We start from the raw sequence: 14558 nt of genomic DNA on the forward strand, positions 1-14558 counted from the left end.
AAGAGTTGAACTGAACTGAACTGATTGGAGCTGAACTGAACTGAAATTAAGTAAATGTGAACAGGCCCTAAGTGTTGGACAATCAAACAACCTGGAGCAGCAGCAAAGAAGTCTGTATTAGTAGTTCCCTAACCACCATCAGGACCACGAGTAATAGGCTAATAGCCGAGACCTATTCTGGTTAATGACAGAAGTCAGAAGATACCATTGCGACTCACCCTGATAGCATATTGTTCCGTTTAACTAATCACATTCTTGTAAGAGAAACCAATACTGAAGAGTAAGAATTTCAAACAAGGAAAAATATTTCGTTGTATGTAAGATTAGATTGACATAACTCACCAATCTCGGGGATTAACGACAACTTATTACCAATCTCGGAGATTAACTACGACTTTTGAGAAAGAGTTAAGAGGGTTTATAAAACAAAAAATGTGATCTCCCTCCATTTTCCCGCCCATATGAATCATTTGATCTTCTTCATATTTCTTTAGAACCCTAAACATTCACCCACATTCTAAAATTCATGCAGTGGTTGCAAAGAAATCGGTTTGTCTGTTATACCCAGATTTCAATCCTACCCAAATCTTATGCCTCTTTCTCATCATATAATCATTCAATTGAAGGTCATAAAAATAACCAAAACCATTATCTTTCTCCTCTGAAAAACTTCCCTTCGTCGCGATTTGTTACCCAGCAAATCCACTCCCAATTAACAACCAATGGTTTATTCAGTCAATCCCCAAATACCCAGATCATAATTTTGTTCAACACCCTTTTGAGACGCTACGCAGTTGGTGAATTTCCACAGGAAGCTCTGTTTCTGTACAAACAAGCCCAGGAATCAACTGCATTGTATCAGTACTTTGATAGTTTTACGTACTCGTTTCTCATCAAAGCATGTGGCAATTTGAATCAACGAATTACGGGTTTTCAACTCCATGCCATTGTTGTACAATTGGGATTTGGGTTGGATGTTTATGTGCAGACTGCATTGCTGAACATGTACATAGATTTTGGTTTGTTGAGTAATGCAGATAAGGTGTTTGATGAAATGCCTGAAAGAAATTTGGTTACTTGGAATGTGATGATCACTGGGTTGGTTAAATGGGGTCACCTTGAGGATGCTCTTGCTTTGTTTAGGCAAATGCCTAGTAAGAATGTTGTTTCTTGGACTGGGATGATCGATGGGTTTACAAGAATGAAGAATTATCTTGGAGCTTTTACGTTGTTTCGGGAAATGATGATGGTTGGAGGCATTATGCCTACTGAAGTTACACTGTTGGCCATTTCTACTGCTATTGCTGAACTTGGGGATCTAAAGAATTGCCGATCAGTTCACGCCTTCAGCGAAAAAAGTGGTTTCGGAGCAAATGGTAATCAGGTCACAAACTGTCTTATTGATACCTATGCCAAATGTGGGTGCATTGAAAGTGCATTGAGGGTATTCGAGGAGATGTTTGTGTGTAGAAGAAATGTCGTGTCTTGGACATCGATTATATCTGGGTTTGCTATGCATGGCATGGTAATAGAAGCTGAACAGTTCCTAGAAAGAATGGAGGATTCCGAGATTAGACCAAATCGAATTACTTTCTTGAGTGTTCTCAATGCTTACAGTCATAGTGGATTGGTAGAAGAGGGGATCCGGTTCTTTAGAAAAATGGTTGATAATGGCTGCGTTGCAGCAGACATAAAGCATTATGGGTGTGTGCTTGATATGCTGGGACGAGCAGGCAAGCTAAAAGAAGCAGAAGAAATCGCCTCGCAGATTCCTAATGACGTTGATGATGTTGTGATTTGGCGCACTCTTTTGGGTGCTTGCAACTCTCACGGAGATGTTGAGATAGCTGAGCGTGTATCAAAGAAGATGCAGGATATGGAGAGAGAATATGGAGGAGACTACGTTTTGCTGTCGAACATATTGACAGGTCAGGGAAAGTTCAATGAAGCTGAGAACGTAAGGACACTGATGGATAAAAGGCAGGTTCTAAAAATTGCAGGCCACAGTTCAGTCTAAGCTTACAACTGCAGCTTACTGTGTCAAAATTAATCAGGCAGCAGAGCACACACTAGCGAAAATTCCTTTTGCAGTATCATTTCAAATGAGGAGATAACACTGGCACACTGCTGCAGCAGAAAAATTTTGTGATGTTGCCTAGCAATTGTCTGTAATTTTTGCTGACCTTTGGATTTCCTTCGAATCGAATAAAATAATGACCCAAGCTCTTTTATCTCAGTTCAAGCCTCACGGCAACACATTATACAGAAAAGGAAAATTGGGACAAATCTCATTTCAGACTAAGAGTGTTGAAAAAATAACATACAGAGCACATCTTACAATACGTGTAATGGTAGAAAACTACAGAACAAAATACTTGTTATGGATGTGTATAATTATTAAATTTTATGGAAAAAGAACAAAAAGGCGTTCAGATTAAATGGACTTATCTTCCTATAGAGTTGCCTCCTGTCATTTAACGAAAGAACTCACTACATCTACAGTAGTTATGTACACCTGGAGAATCTCTGGTAAAACTGGTCTTCTCCGTAAAGCCTATATCAATGAAGTGTAGATATGATTCCAACCATAGGTCTGAAAAAACTCGCTCTTGGCTAAGCATATACCCAATTGTAGACCTCCGGAGTTCAGCAATTGGGAAGAACAAAATCCAGGGCAACAGCCAACAAGTTCACCAATTGTGTAACTGAGACGTAATGCTTTTAACCACAGGATGGTATTGTGTGTGCAGGTATTGCTTAGCTTTCTCAGAACCAGGTTTTTCAAGCCACTCATCATATAACCCTTTCGCTACGGGATTTTGAAATGGATCAGCAACCAAAACCTGCCACAACAAGGATCAGCAATCAGAGATGTACCTAGGCGACAAAACTTATCAACCAAAAATGCTATCTTCCAACTTCAATGTCAGCTTTGCAAATTACTCAACAAGCAAAGACAGAAATTATTAATAAGCACTAAAGTAAAAAAAAAAAAAAGTGTAAAATAGTACCATTGAGTGACCAATTCTAGCAAGCAAGGTCAAACATGAACACATAACAGATATTTTTTCCATGTTAGGTTCTAAGCTACTATACAGTCATAAACGGATGAACCAGGAGAACGATATGTGGGTATTCGCATTAATAAACAAGACTTCCTTCCAAAGAAATTTCTCGTGCCAACTAGGAGGTCAGCAACAAAAAAAAAGGGGGGGGGGGGGGGGGGGGGAGGGGTGAGGCAACCAACAAATTAAGGACACTGAAACTAGAAGTTACATAATGGCAGCATATGAAACAGAAGGTCAATGTGTATGCATGCACTGTAATTTGTTCCTTGCCACACTGCAGATACATCTTATTGTAAGAAATACATCTAAAGCATTCAAGAACAGTTCAAAACAGCAATGAAATCCTTACATTCTCCATGTAAACACTTTCCAATTGCTGAATCAAATCTTTAGCAGACTGTCCTGGCTTCGGCTTGATTTGACCACCACCGTTCAAGCAACCTGCAACCCAAAAGATTATCCAATTTCAATCCAAATTGATCTAATTCCAAACCAGATGAAATAAAAACAAGATGAGCAAGAACACAATTCTAACCTGAAGGACATGCCATGATTTCCAGATAATCATAATCACATTTTCCAGTTTTGATTTTCCTTACTACATTCTGCAGATTTCGAAAGCCATAACATAAGGCAAACTTTAAGACATTTTTTCCCTCAACCTGCAACACAAAACATTAGCGTCAATCTTTTACATGGAAAGAAAATTCTCCAGATGAGAAATCAGAACTCAAGAATTCCCACTCAATGGCAGGGCCCAGTACATATAGCAAATCAATGCATACGTGAAGAAAACAGCAAGGTAATACTTGTAGCAGCAATGGGTTATTGTGAAAATTCCACAAGTCAGAATGTTAAAGGACCAGGCTGGACTGGACCAAAGGAAGATTGTCACACAGATTCTCGTATGATACTCATCCTAACTTATCTAAAACTTTTAAATTTTAGCTCAGTCTAGGTTCAAACCAGAAGATACACAAAATTGATCGATGGACCAAATTCTTGTATCTTAAGCAATAACGAACATGATGGCATCTCCATTGAAGAGAGAGGAAGCAAAAGAAAAAAAGAACAAGAGGAGGAAATGACTCAAACTCGACCGGCAACAGATAAAAGAGGATTGAAGAAGGAGATAGGCGAGAAGATGGTCAAGGGAGTATAGCATTGGAAGGAACTTGAGGCTTCATTATCTCAGAAGTTTAATTAAATTCCACCCTGGTGCAAAGGAATTGTTAACCTCCTATGTAAAGAAAAAAGAATCCTCTTAAAGAGCCAAAACAAGGATTTTTATAAACACTTTCCATAACAATTATTATTCTCAACCAATAAAGCACATATCAACTATTGCATAAAGAAATTGCTGCAAGGCTGCAAGCTATTCAAGATTCTGCAGAAACCTCTTCAGCTGCCAAACAAAAATCCATTCAGTTGGTTAAGTTTGCATAAAGATTCCTGAGATTAGAATTAGAGATCTTACTTCAAGAATAACTTCACGGAAGTCTGAATTCCTGATCATTCTGAACTCTATAGGTCCTTCAATGTCTTTGTCAAAAAGGGCCTTTGCTGCATGCCTATAAATAGTTTCAGCATAGCCCCCAGAACCTCCATTGACTCCATACAGATATCCATCATCAGTAATATTTGTCAACCTGAAGGTGGTAATTAAAGATCGTACACCATCAGTAACTACAGTAGAACACCAAATTGAAGCATCAGCCACAAAAGTTAGTTGATTCTTACATCTTATCTAGAGGAGATTCGTCCAAGGAGCTAAAATCCACAGATTTTAACTGCCACCAAAAAAAAAAAAAAAAAAATAAATAAATAAATAAAATCAGTAACATAGGAGTCGATACAATCAATGATATGAAATAAAACTAGCAGCTGAAACTTTTTTTTGTACCTGTATTAGTTCCAAAACCTCTCCAGAGGTCAACACAGAATCCACCTCTGCTACCCCTGGATCACCATGTATATTATTTTCATCTGGATATTCCATTTCAAATACAAAGTCTTCTCTCGCAGCCTCAAGCTTTTTGTCATAACAAGGCATCACAGTGACATGATAAACTTCATCTGGCCTGTTTATAACCCATTAATCCACTGAGAGAGAAATGACAAGAAAATTAAAAGGTTTTTTAATGTTATGTTTAACTATGCCATAGAACCAAAGAATATTGGTTTCTTATGGAGACATGGGCCTAAAGTTTAAATTACCTCAAAGACATTTTCTGGCAGAGGTAGCGCTTAAAGACAGCCCCAATTGTTTGCTGAGGGCTCTTTACGGAAGAGATGTAAGGTAAGATGTAGGATCCAAGAGTTTTTTCTGCATAGCAGATCCACCCTGGGAGTTTCACAGGAAAAAAGGTAAATTCAAATGAAGAAAGCCTTCAAAAGTAAAGTTAGTCCTTTCTCTTTCTTTCTTTCTTTTCATTCCATTTTATTTTTCTCTTTCTTTCTATTCATTTCTACATATTTTCTTTTCTTCAATCTTATTTCTGCACCAGGGGCCGGGGGGGTGTTGGTGAGCAAAATATATACCTGGACAAGCAGATGAAATTATTGGCAGTGAAGTCTTACTCCCATCATCATCACCAGACTGCCTTTGCTTATAGCGTACCACAAATTCACTACATGCTTCTATAAGCGCTAAATCTCTACTGCAGCTGGTGTCAAAAACAGCCTTCACTCCAAGGGACTTAAAAAATGTTGTGAGCTTCTTAAAAGCCTGAAGGGAAGAAGAAATATGACCTCAGCAAAAGGTGAAAATGTCAAAAAAAGCAAAAATTAACCTAAACCTCAGCATTCAATCATCCATGATTTTCTAGAAGCAGGCAAAGGAGAAACTAAAAAAAATCTGAACTACAAATTTTAAATTACTCGTCTCTTTTTAAGCAATGCATAGTCAAAAGGATAAAACATAAAAAGGTATAGGCAACGTAGAAGCATAACTTCAATGTAAAGTCAAAACACCACCAGTCATCCAGTCTACATCACACTTCTCAATAAAGTGCCACGTTTACAAAAGAAGCACTAACAAGTCATCAAGAGTCATGCCTACATGAAGTCTGTGTCTGAGTCAATTTGTTAAGTATCAAGTTTTCCAGGAAATCTAGCAAATCAACAGTATTAAATACCTGGAGAGAATAAAAAAAAAAAAAAAAGTAAAGCAAGAAGCATTTGAAGAAAAGCTATGGTCAAATGATTATACAAATCAGGATGAACAATGCAATTACAACCTACCCACACTTCAAGGGGTGGGAATGTGGGATTTCTCCTACTGATTGTTTCCCTCACTACTTACTGTACAACTCTCATACATGGCTTTTCTACCCTTATCTACTTTCCTTGCAAGTGTTGTAACTAATAAAGCTAAACATTCCCAACTTTATCCTTGGGATTCCTTTTAGAATAGTCAAGAAACATAGGAGGCCTAGGCTGGTTTGTTGCACATGTGCTGACTCAAGCCCCATCCAATATACCAACTCCATCTCTAACCCTAAAAAATTATCTCCATTCTCTTTTGTTGTAGAATTACCCACAACTGGAAGCATACTAGGGAGCTTAATCCAAAACTGAAAGTTGGAGCAGCTGAGCCATTGAACACAATATGCTTCTTTCTTTACCAGAAATGTTTCCTGCTTTTAGCCTAATAAGTGATTCACCCTCACATTTAAGTCCAATACGAATTTCTATCAAGGCCAGGATATAACAAAAAAGGAGTCGCATTTTTGTAGCATGCTTGGAAAAAAGTTTCGTGGGTCACAAACACTCTTTCACATCTAAATTCAAACATGTTCACTTGATGGATGGCTTTTCCATTTAAATCCCAACAATCATGACTTTAAATTGTTTTACCATTTTAAAACAATTCACATATTACATACCTCATAATTTTACTATATCATAATTAGTTTATTACCTTGCTCAAAAGAAGGTAATTTTATACACTCCCTCTATTCCCAAAAGTTCGACTTACTTTCTATTTTGATACGTTTCAAAAAGTTCATCACCCTTCTACTTTTAATCCCTCTTTGGGAAACCTCTCTTACTATCTTACCCCACAATATATACACCTTTTTACCCTCTCCCTTACTTTACTCACTTTTTTCTTAACACCCACCCACCTTTTTACCACATCTCTTTTATATCGTTCACTAATTTCTTACACCCACTCGCTTATTCCATGCATTTAGAAACAAGGGTGTAGTAAGAAAGTTGTACTTTTGAAAACGTAGGGAGTATTTGTAACAAGCAATATAATTTATCAAGCCAGGTATTGTGTCTACTGAATAAATTTAAAAAAATACATCAATATTTGCTTCACAGCATCTACAATAGATACAAAATGTCTTGAAGCTTAAACTCTTCTTCTCAATCAAAGCAACAATAATAACATAACCCAAGAAAGCCCTTTTATACAAATATGATATAGATTACCAAACACTCCTTTCTTTCAAATTACGAAGGGCAAGGATCATTATTTGAGAAATAATGATGAAGTAGATTTAAGATACATATGGATCTCCCAAATATATAAGCAGTCGTCAACAATTGAGCATATTGTAAAATCATACTTCTAAATAATTTCAACAAGAGCTTTCAGCTGTAAAACTATCGATTTTATTATAGTTTTGTTAACTTGGTATTTTGGAAATTCTAACTTGGTATTATAGTTCTATGCATAAAGCAAAATTACGTACGAAATAGAAATCTATCATCAAAACCTCAAGAAAACAACTCATAGAAAATTAAATTTGGACAAAGGTGCTAAACAGTAATTATCCATGGCCATGACGCCAAAACGCACAACAATTAACTTTGTCCAAGCCCTTAAAAACAGCATGTTCTGCTTACCATCCATCTCTAATAAGAATACTGCCATAAGGGAAAGAAAATCAAGTAAGATGCCATACCTGTAGTGGTGCGAGACCAAAATGAGCTGCTAAAGAAGCCCTAGACTGCGGCGAAATGGATACTAGGACTGTCTTCCCTTTATTGATACTTAACAGAAACTCATCTAAACTTTGTTTCTCAAGCATCACAGTCTCCGCTGATGTTATACATCCACTGAATATGACCACAGGTCCACAGGAAATAAATGTATTAGAGTAAAAAAATTAAATTAAATTAAAAAAATCCAAAATAAAAGTCACTACACCTACTTAACATAGCCATGATCGTGTGATTTGGTGATTAATGGAAACAGAAAAGCTATATACAGAAAGCAAAGATGAAGTTCAGCATGTAAGGCATTCCAGGAATAATATTTCCTTGCTTTAATGACTAATTAGCAAAAGAAACATTCCCTATCAGATTTTAATGAGTATCTTCGTTTTCCCACAACATAGGAGTGATAGATGATCTGAAATGACAATAATAAACAATCCTAAAAATAAAAATTAATTAATTAAAATTTAAAAAAAAAATAATAATAAGGACAAGACACCTGTTGCAAGAACCATATATAGAGATTGTATCACCTAAAGCACTCAAATGACTGAACAATTAGGAAGCTACTGAAGACAAGTTCACACAAAATAGACCAAAACCAATGTAAATATTTTAGCAACAGAAAGGGATTGGGAAATATGTCTCATTCTCATGTCTACCCCTCCTCCAAATTAACTCTTTATCAATAAATCAATCAAAACCTTAATCCCACAAGTGGGGTCGGCTATATGAACCAAATTTGATTATTCCATGTAATCATCAACAAAGAACCTCCTCCATCCTTTACAATCCAATGCCTCATCCTCATGCACCGATGCACATCCATATACTTCATATCCTTCCTAACTCCTTCCAACCAAGTCATTTTTGGTCTCCCTCTTACTCTTTTAACCCTTCCACTCTTCGTACCGGTGCACCCTCGGGTCTCCAAATTAACTCTCTAAGAAAAAAAAAAAAAAAAACAACAACAACAACAACAAACAAACAAACGGGGAAAGCCTAACATCGGACAGCCTCAACTTACATAATTCATAATATCTTTGCAACCCTAACATAAAACCAGCATAACATTGGGCAATTTTAACAAACATAATTAACACTTTCCTTACAATCCTACAACAAATTTTGTAAGAGGGTTACCTGCAAGCCAGGCAGTCCTTGAGTGAAATTTTAACAGGTTCCGTAGCAGCAGGAGGCCCCACCTTTGCTCTTTTCTAACCTCAATACATCATTCAAAGCAGCAACTTATTAGTTGAACTCCCAAAAAAGGTAAAAAGTTTAAATCTTAGGAACAACTTAGAGGTAGAGCCCAATTTATTAATCACCTTCCGTAAATATAAAAACTACATCTTTGTCCTATAACATTCCAAAGTTTCAACTGTTGAGAAACACACAAAATTACATTATCCGGAAGCATCTAACAAAACACCATCAAGTGTTTGCAGCAAGAAAACAGACAACACCATCATAAACCCCAGTTCTCAAAATTTAACTCACGACTTCACAGGTCGGTCGAAAATGAAGTTCCTCACCAGAAGAACTAAATTGAAGTTAATGTCCAGCTTCTACACTCATAAACCAACAATTCCATCAGCTGTTTGCACTAATACAATTACATCTATCTTTTATTTCCAATACATCTAACAACATGATTGTAGTGTAGTATTTGCAGTAACAAAAACAGCACCCTTCCCCTCCCTAGAAGTAATAACCTTCAAATTCATCTTTAAATTTTCTTCCCTAAGTATTCAAAATTGTATAACTGTATTGCCAAGAACACCATTAAAATTCCTAAGTATTCAATAACCACTTTCTACACTCCAAAAATCAAAATTCAACACTCGAGAAGCAATCACGAAATCACAACTCCAACACTAAAATCCTCAGCATAAGATCATACTGTAATAATTTGATTTCCAAATTCCATACTTGATTAAATCAAAAACCCAACAAACTTAAAACTTGAATAAATTAATTTCTCCAAATATCATGCATCAAATTAAATCAGCAAAATTATCAAAATTCAAAATTCTACACTTGATTAACCGCCCCCGCAAATCAAAAACTCAACAAAGTTAACTAGAATAAATTAGCAAAATTATCAAAATTCAACACTCGAGAAGCAATCACGAAATCACAACTCCAACCCTAAAACCCTCAGCATAAGATCATACTGAAATAATTTGATTTCCAAATTCCATACTTGATTAACCGCCCCCACAAATCAGAAACTCAACAAAATTAAAACTTGAGTAAAGTAATTTCTCCAAATATCATGCATCAAATTAAATCAGCAAAATTATCAAAATTCAACAAGGGTTTGATAAAATCAAAGAAAACAAACCTGGATATCATTGATAATAGGTTTGGTGGGATTAGGTTTAAGTTGGCCGACAATACAAGCTTGAGATGGAGCAATGAAATCGTTCAAATCTCCAATCCTCAACGTTGCCGAGAACTTTTCCGACATATTTTCTGTGAGTCCAGGTGACAGGAAATCAGAGATGTTTTTGAGAAGAAAAGGGAAAACCAAATAAATGAAAATGCTTGGGAAAGGAATCGAAACCGCAACCTCAAGGTGTTCACTCAATTGGAAATTATATATTCACTTTTTTAAAAAACCAAAAGTTTCGTCAGTCAAACCTTAAAACAATAATGGAGCATTATATGAGTAGGTATAAGGTATTACCGCTAGGGCTGTTCATCGGTCCAAGACCGGACCAGACCGGACCGCTTTGGACCGAAAACCGAATATTAGAATTTTGAAAATTGAAGATTGGACGGAAAAAATCGGTCCTAAACCCGGACCGCTTTGGACCAATTTAAGAAAATTTTTTTAAAAAATACTAAATTTTTAATAAAGTTATGGAAAACACGAAAAAAGTAAAGGAAAAACTTTGTTTTAATGTCATTTTTATGTCTTTTTTTTTGTATGTTTAGTACAAAAAACTAATAAAATTAAAGTTTTCTAACCTTATTAAAGATAATTTTCACCATTATTTAAGGTTTCACGCATATTTTAAAGTTAAAAAAAATTGTTGGGTCCAAGACCGATTTTTATAGGGTTTTGGACCGGTCCGAAGACTGAAAAAATGAATTTCAAGACCCGAAAACCAGGGTGGTCCGGTCTATTTTTTCAGTCCGAACCAATTTATAAACATCCCTAATTACCGCATAGTTTTCCCTTTAGCACATGTGTCTTTAATTTTTGCTACTTATCATAATTGTTGATTATTATAGCTTAGGTGGCATTTAATTGCAAAGATAAATCACCTATCATCTATAGCTATACACAGGAAAGACGTTAGCCAAATAAAGCTTAGAAAGGAAAGATACAACTATGTAAATCAAATAAAATAATTAAGCAAATCAATTGTGTAATCATAATTTCCTTCAAAAAAAAAAAAAATTGTGTAATCATAATCATGATTTTGATTTGCTACTTGGGTGAATTATTCTTGTCATTATTGTAAGCTATCTTGGATGATATCTATCTCCATTGACCAATCACACGAATGTTATCGCTAAATAAGCTAATTTAAAGAATATTTTTTTCTCATTTTTAGCTTTTTACTTTGCATATCAACCCATACATCCCACCAAATTGGTAAAAGCAATTCATTTGAAACTATTCCTCAATTACATGTTTTTGTTATCATTAAGTAATTCTTTTCAAACACAAACAAGATTACAATGTAAATGAGTGGTAAATGTCTAAATGAGTGATAAATAGAGTTTCAACCATCAAGTGGTGCCGTGGTGGTTCCTATAATTTATGAATAAAATCTTGTCTACATTAATGTTCGTCTCTTAGTAGCTTTCTAATCAATTAAATCAATCAACAAAAGAAGCGTACAAGGGTTTCTCCATAATTTTTGATAAAACGTATACATAATATCTTCAAGCTACTTTGAAGTGAGGTCGCTACCCATCGTAACCTCATCTCAATTAATTAATTAATCAAAAATTAAATTCCGTCTACGTTAGGTTAACAACTCAATTGATCTATAAACTTCTTATAAGAACATAAAAATTAGTTTCTTCATTCATTATTATCCAAATAATAATTAAATAATGGAGCAAATCATCACTACCTTATTTTCCTTCTTTCCACTCTTTACTCTCTTCTTTACCATTCTTCTTTCACTATATTTCACACTCTACCACTTTACAAACACAAAAAAACATCCCCTTGGTTTTAAAAAATACCCCATCCTAGGCACCTTACCACAATTTCTAGTGAACCGGCACCGCTTCCTCGATTGGAGCTTCGAAATCCTTTCTCCCCTCCCTACACACACCTCCGTCTTATCCCGCCCTGGCAATGTGCAAGATGTCTTCACTGCGTACCCTCCAAACGTCGAACATTTCCTCAAAACCCGTTTCGACAACTACCCCAAAGGCGCTCGCTTCATCTCTTTACTCTACGACTTTCTCGGCACCGGCATCTTTAATTCCGACGATCATCTTTGGCGCCATCAACGCAAAACTGCCAGCTTTGAGTTCAACAAACGTTCCCTTAAGAACTTTGTCCTAGATAGTGTAAGGCTTGAAATTAAAACACGGCTTATTCCTATTTTTAAAGACGCATCTGGTTCAAGCCGGGTTTTGGATTTACAAGATATTCTTGAGCGGTTCGCTTTTGATAATGTTTGTAAGTTGGCCTTTGATTTTGACCCGGGTTGCTTAGCAGGTGACGGCTTAGGCGAGTCCGAATTTATGCGGGCGTTTGAGGACGCCGCTATGATCAGTGCCGCACGTTTCTTGTATGCGCTTCCTTTTATATGGAGAGTTAAGAAATTTTTTAATATAGGATCAGAGAAGAGGTTAAGGGAGTCGATCAAGACTGTACACGACTTTGCAAATAAGATCATACAAACAAGGTTAGATGATGAAAGATCAAGAGAAAATATTAGTAATAATGATGGTAATGTGAATTCTCAAGATTTGTTGTCACGTTTTATATTTGTGGGTGAAAAACAAGATTGCAATTTTCTAAGAGATGTTGTAATAAGTTTTATTCTAGCTGGGAGGGATACAACATCCTCGGGATTAAGTTGGTTTTTTTGGTTGTTATCCAAGAATCCCGATGTTTTGACAAAGATTCGGTCTGAAGTTAGTGAGGTTCGGAAAAGAGCTGGTAAACAGGTCGGGGATACGTATGATTTTAATGATCTAAGAGAAATGAATTATTTACATGCAGCATTATCTGAGACTTTACGACTATACCCACCTGTACCTGTAGATACTAGATCATGTTTAGAAGATGACATGTTTCCTGATGGCACAAAGATTAAGAAGGGTTGGCTTGTCACGTATTGCACGTATGGTATGGCGAGAATGGAGAGCATATGGGGTAAGGATTGTCTAATGTTTCGACCTGAAAGATGGATAGACGAAAATGGTTGCTATTTGCCCGAGAACCTGTATAAGTATCCTGTTTTTCATGCGGGTCCAAGGATTTGTTTAGGGAAAGAGATGGCATATCTACAAATGAAGTCGATAGTAGCTTGTGTGGTGGAACAATTTGATGTGGAAATGGTAGAAAAAGAGAAATCTCCTGAATATGTGATGTCATTAACTCTAAGGATGAAAAATGGACTTCCTGTTAAATTAAAGGCAAGACAATTTTAATGGGCCGCCCTTGATTATATATTGCGAATATAATATGGATTATATCGACTAATGATTACAAGATTTGTCTACATGTTACGTTTAACATATTTTTACAATATGTTTATATTTAATCATCTTTATATTTGATTGATGATACGAAAAATGATCAAGCTCAATTATTAATTAATCCGTAATTCATTAAAATAAATTTATGAAGGCTTTAAAAAAAATTGTTGTAATTAATAAAAAGGTAGTAAATGATGAATGTACAAGTGCAACTTTTTATAAACCTAACGGGGTATATTTTTTTTTTTTTTTGGTGCAAACCTAACGGGGTATATTTAATTAACTCCAATGCAAGTATTTGACAACTTTGCTTTGTTTTTCCTTCCTTTTTGGATCTACTTCCTCCTTTGCATAAAAAAAAAAAGTGGGTATTTTTTTAGGGCAATAGTAAATTAGTAATAATAGGTTTATATATGTAGTCATGCAGAGGTTGTTTAAAAACTTCTTATTATTGTTGACGAAAGTTGTAAAAGGAGAGGTTGTATGTGTTTACAAACCGGTTCTTATTTCATTCCAAATATATTACAAATATACAATGACAAGTGTCTAAGTTGACTCTACTTTGTATTGACATGACAACTCTATTTGTTTATCTACTGTTGTACAATTTATAATAAATGGTTCCCATACATAAACCTTTGAACTTGTTTATCTGTTGTTAATACTACCTCCGTTAACTATTATTTGCAAAAAAGTAGGTGTTTGCGGACTCCTAGGCAAAATTTGTTTGTGAGAGTGAAATGGAGAGAGAAAAAGTTGGGTGCATGTGATGAAGAGAGAGATATATAGAGAGAAATGATTACCTAAAAAGGAAAAAAAAAAACATTTGTTGCACGTAATAGCTAGTTAGCATCC

General features: G+C 35.7%; 1 protein-coding gene and 2 pseudogenes across 1 annotated transcript; 2 read left to right on the forward strand and 1 right to left on the reverse strand.

The window, feature by feature from the left end:
• Window positions 1–474: 474 nt before the first annotated feature.
• On the forward strand, window positions 475–2119 carry LOC145609678 (pentatricopeptide repeat-containing protein At1g09220, mitochondrial pseudogene; annotated as a pseudogene).
• Window positions 2120–2265: 146 nt separating this feature from the next.
• Window positions 2266–10604, reverse strand: LOC145607919 (protein NAR1-like). Its single transcript, XM_081663514.1, has 11 exons — window positions 10366–10604; window positions 9162–9235; window positions 7985–8138; window positions 5610–5796; window positions 5286–5412; window positions 4972–5149; window positions 4809–4858; window positions 4546–4717; window positions 3604–3730; window positions 3418–3509; window positions 2266–2843 (listed from the first exon to the last, which is right to left on the reverse strand). Exons 1-11 carry the CDS (start codon window positions 10489–10491, stop codon window positions 2691–2693), a joined length of 1440 nt encoding a protein of 479 aa, XP_081519640.1. The 5' UTR covers window positions 10492–10604; the 3' UTR covers window positions 2266–2690.
• Window positions 10605–12095: 1491 nt separating this feature from the next.
• On the forward strand, window positions 12096–13655 carry LOC145609593 (cytochrome P450 CYP94D108 pseudogene; annotated as a pseudogene).
• The last annotated feature ends 903 nt before the right edge of the window (window positions 13656–14558 follow it).

The sequence above is a fragment of the Chenopodium album genome, chromosome 23 (genome assembly GCF_948465745.1).
Source record: "Chenopodium album chromosome 23, dcCheAlbu1.1, whole genome shotgun sequence".
Taxonomy (NCBI): domain Eukaryota; kingdom Viridiplantae; phylum Streptophyta; class Magnoliopsida; order Caryophyllales; family Amaranthaceae; genus Chenopodium; species Chenopodium album.

Excerpts from the sequence above, each read along its gene's own strand:
- LOC145607919 (XM_081663514.1), bottom strand. The coding sequence starts at position 10,491 with ATGTCGGAAAAGTTCTCGGCAACGTTGAGGATTGGAGATTTGAACGAT. Across the intron at positions 9,236-10,365 it reads CTATTATCAATGATATCCAG|AAAAGAGCAAAGGTGGGGCC; the intron begins GTTTGTTTTCTT and ends TATTGAGGTTAG. Across the intron at positions 5,150-5,285 it reads TGCCAGAAAATGTCTTTGAG|GCCAGATGAAGTTTATCATG; the intron begins GTAATTTAAACT and ends GGTTATAAACAG.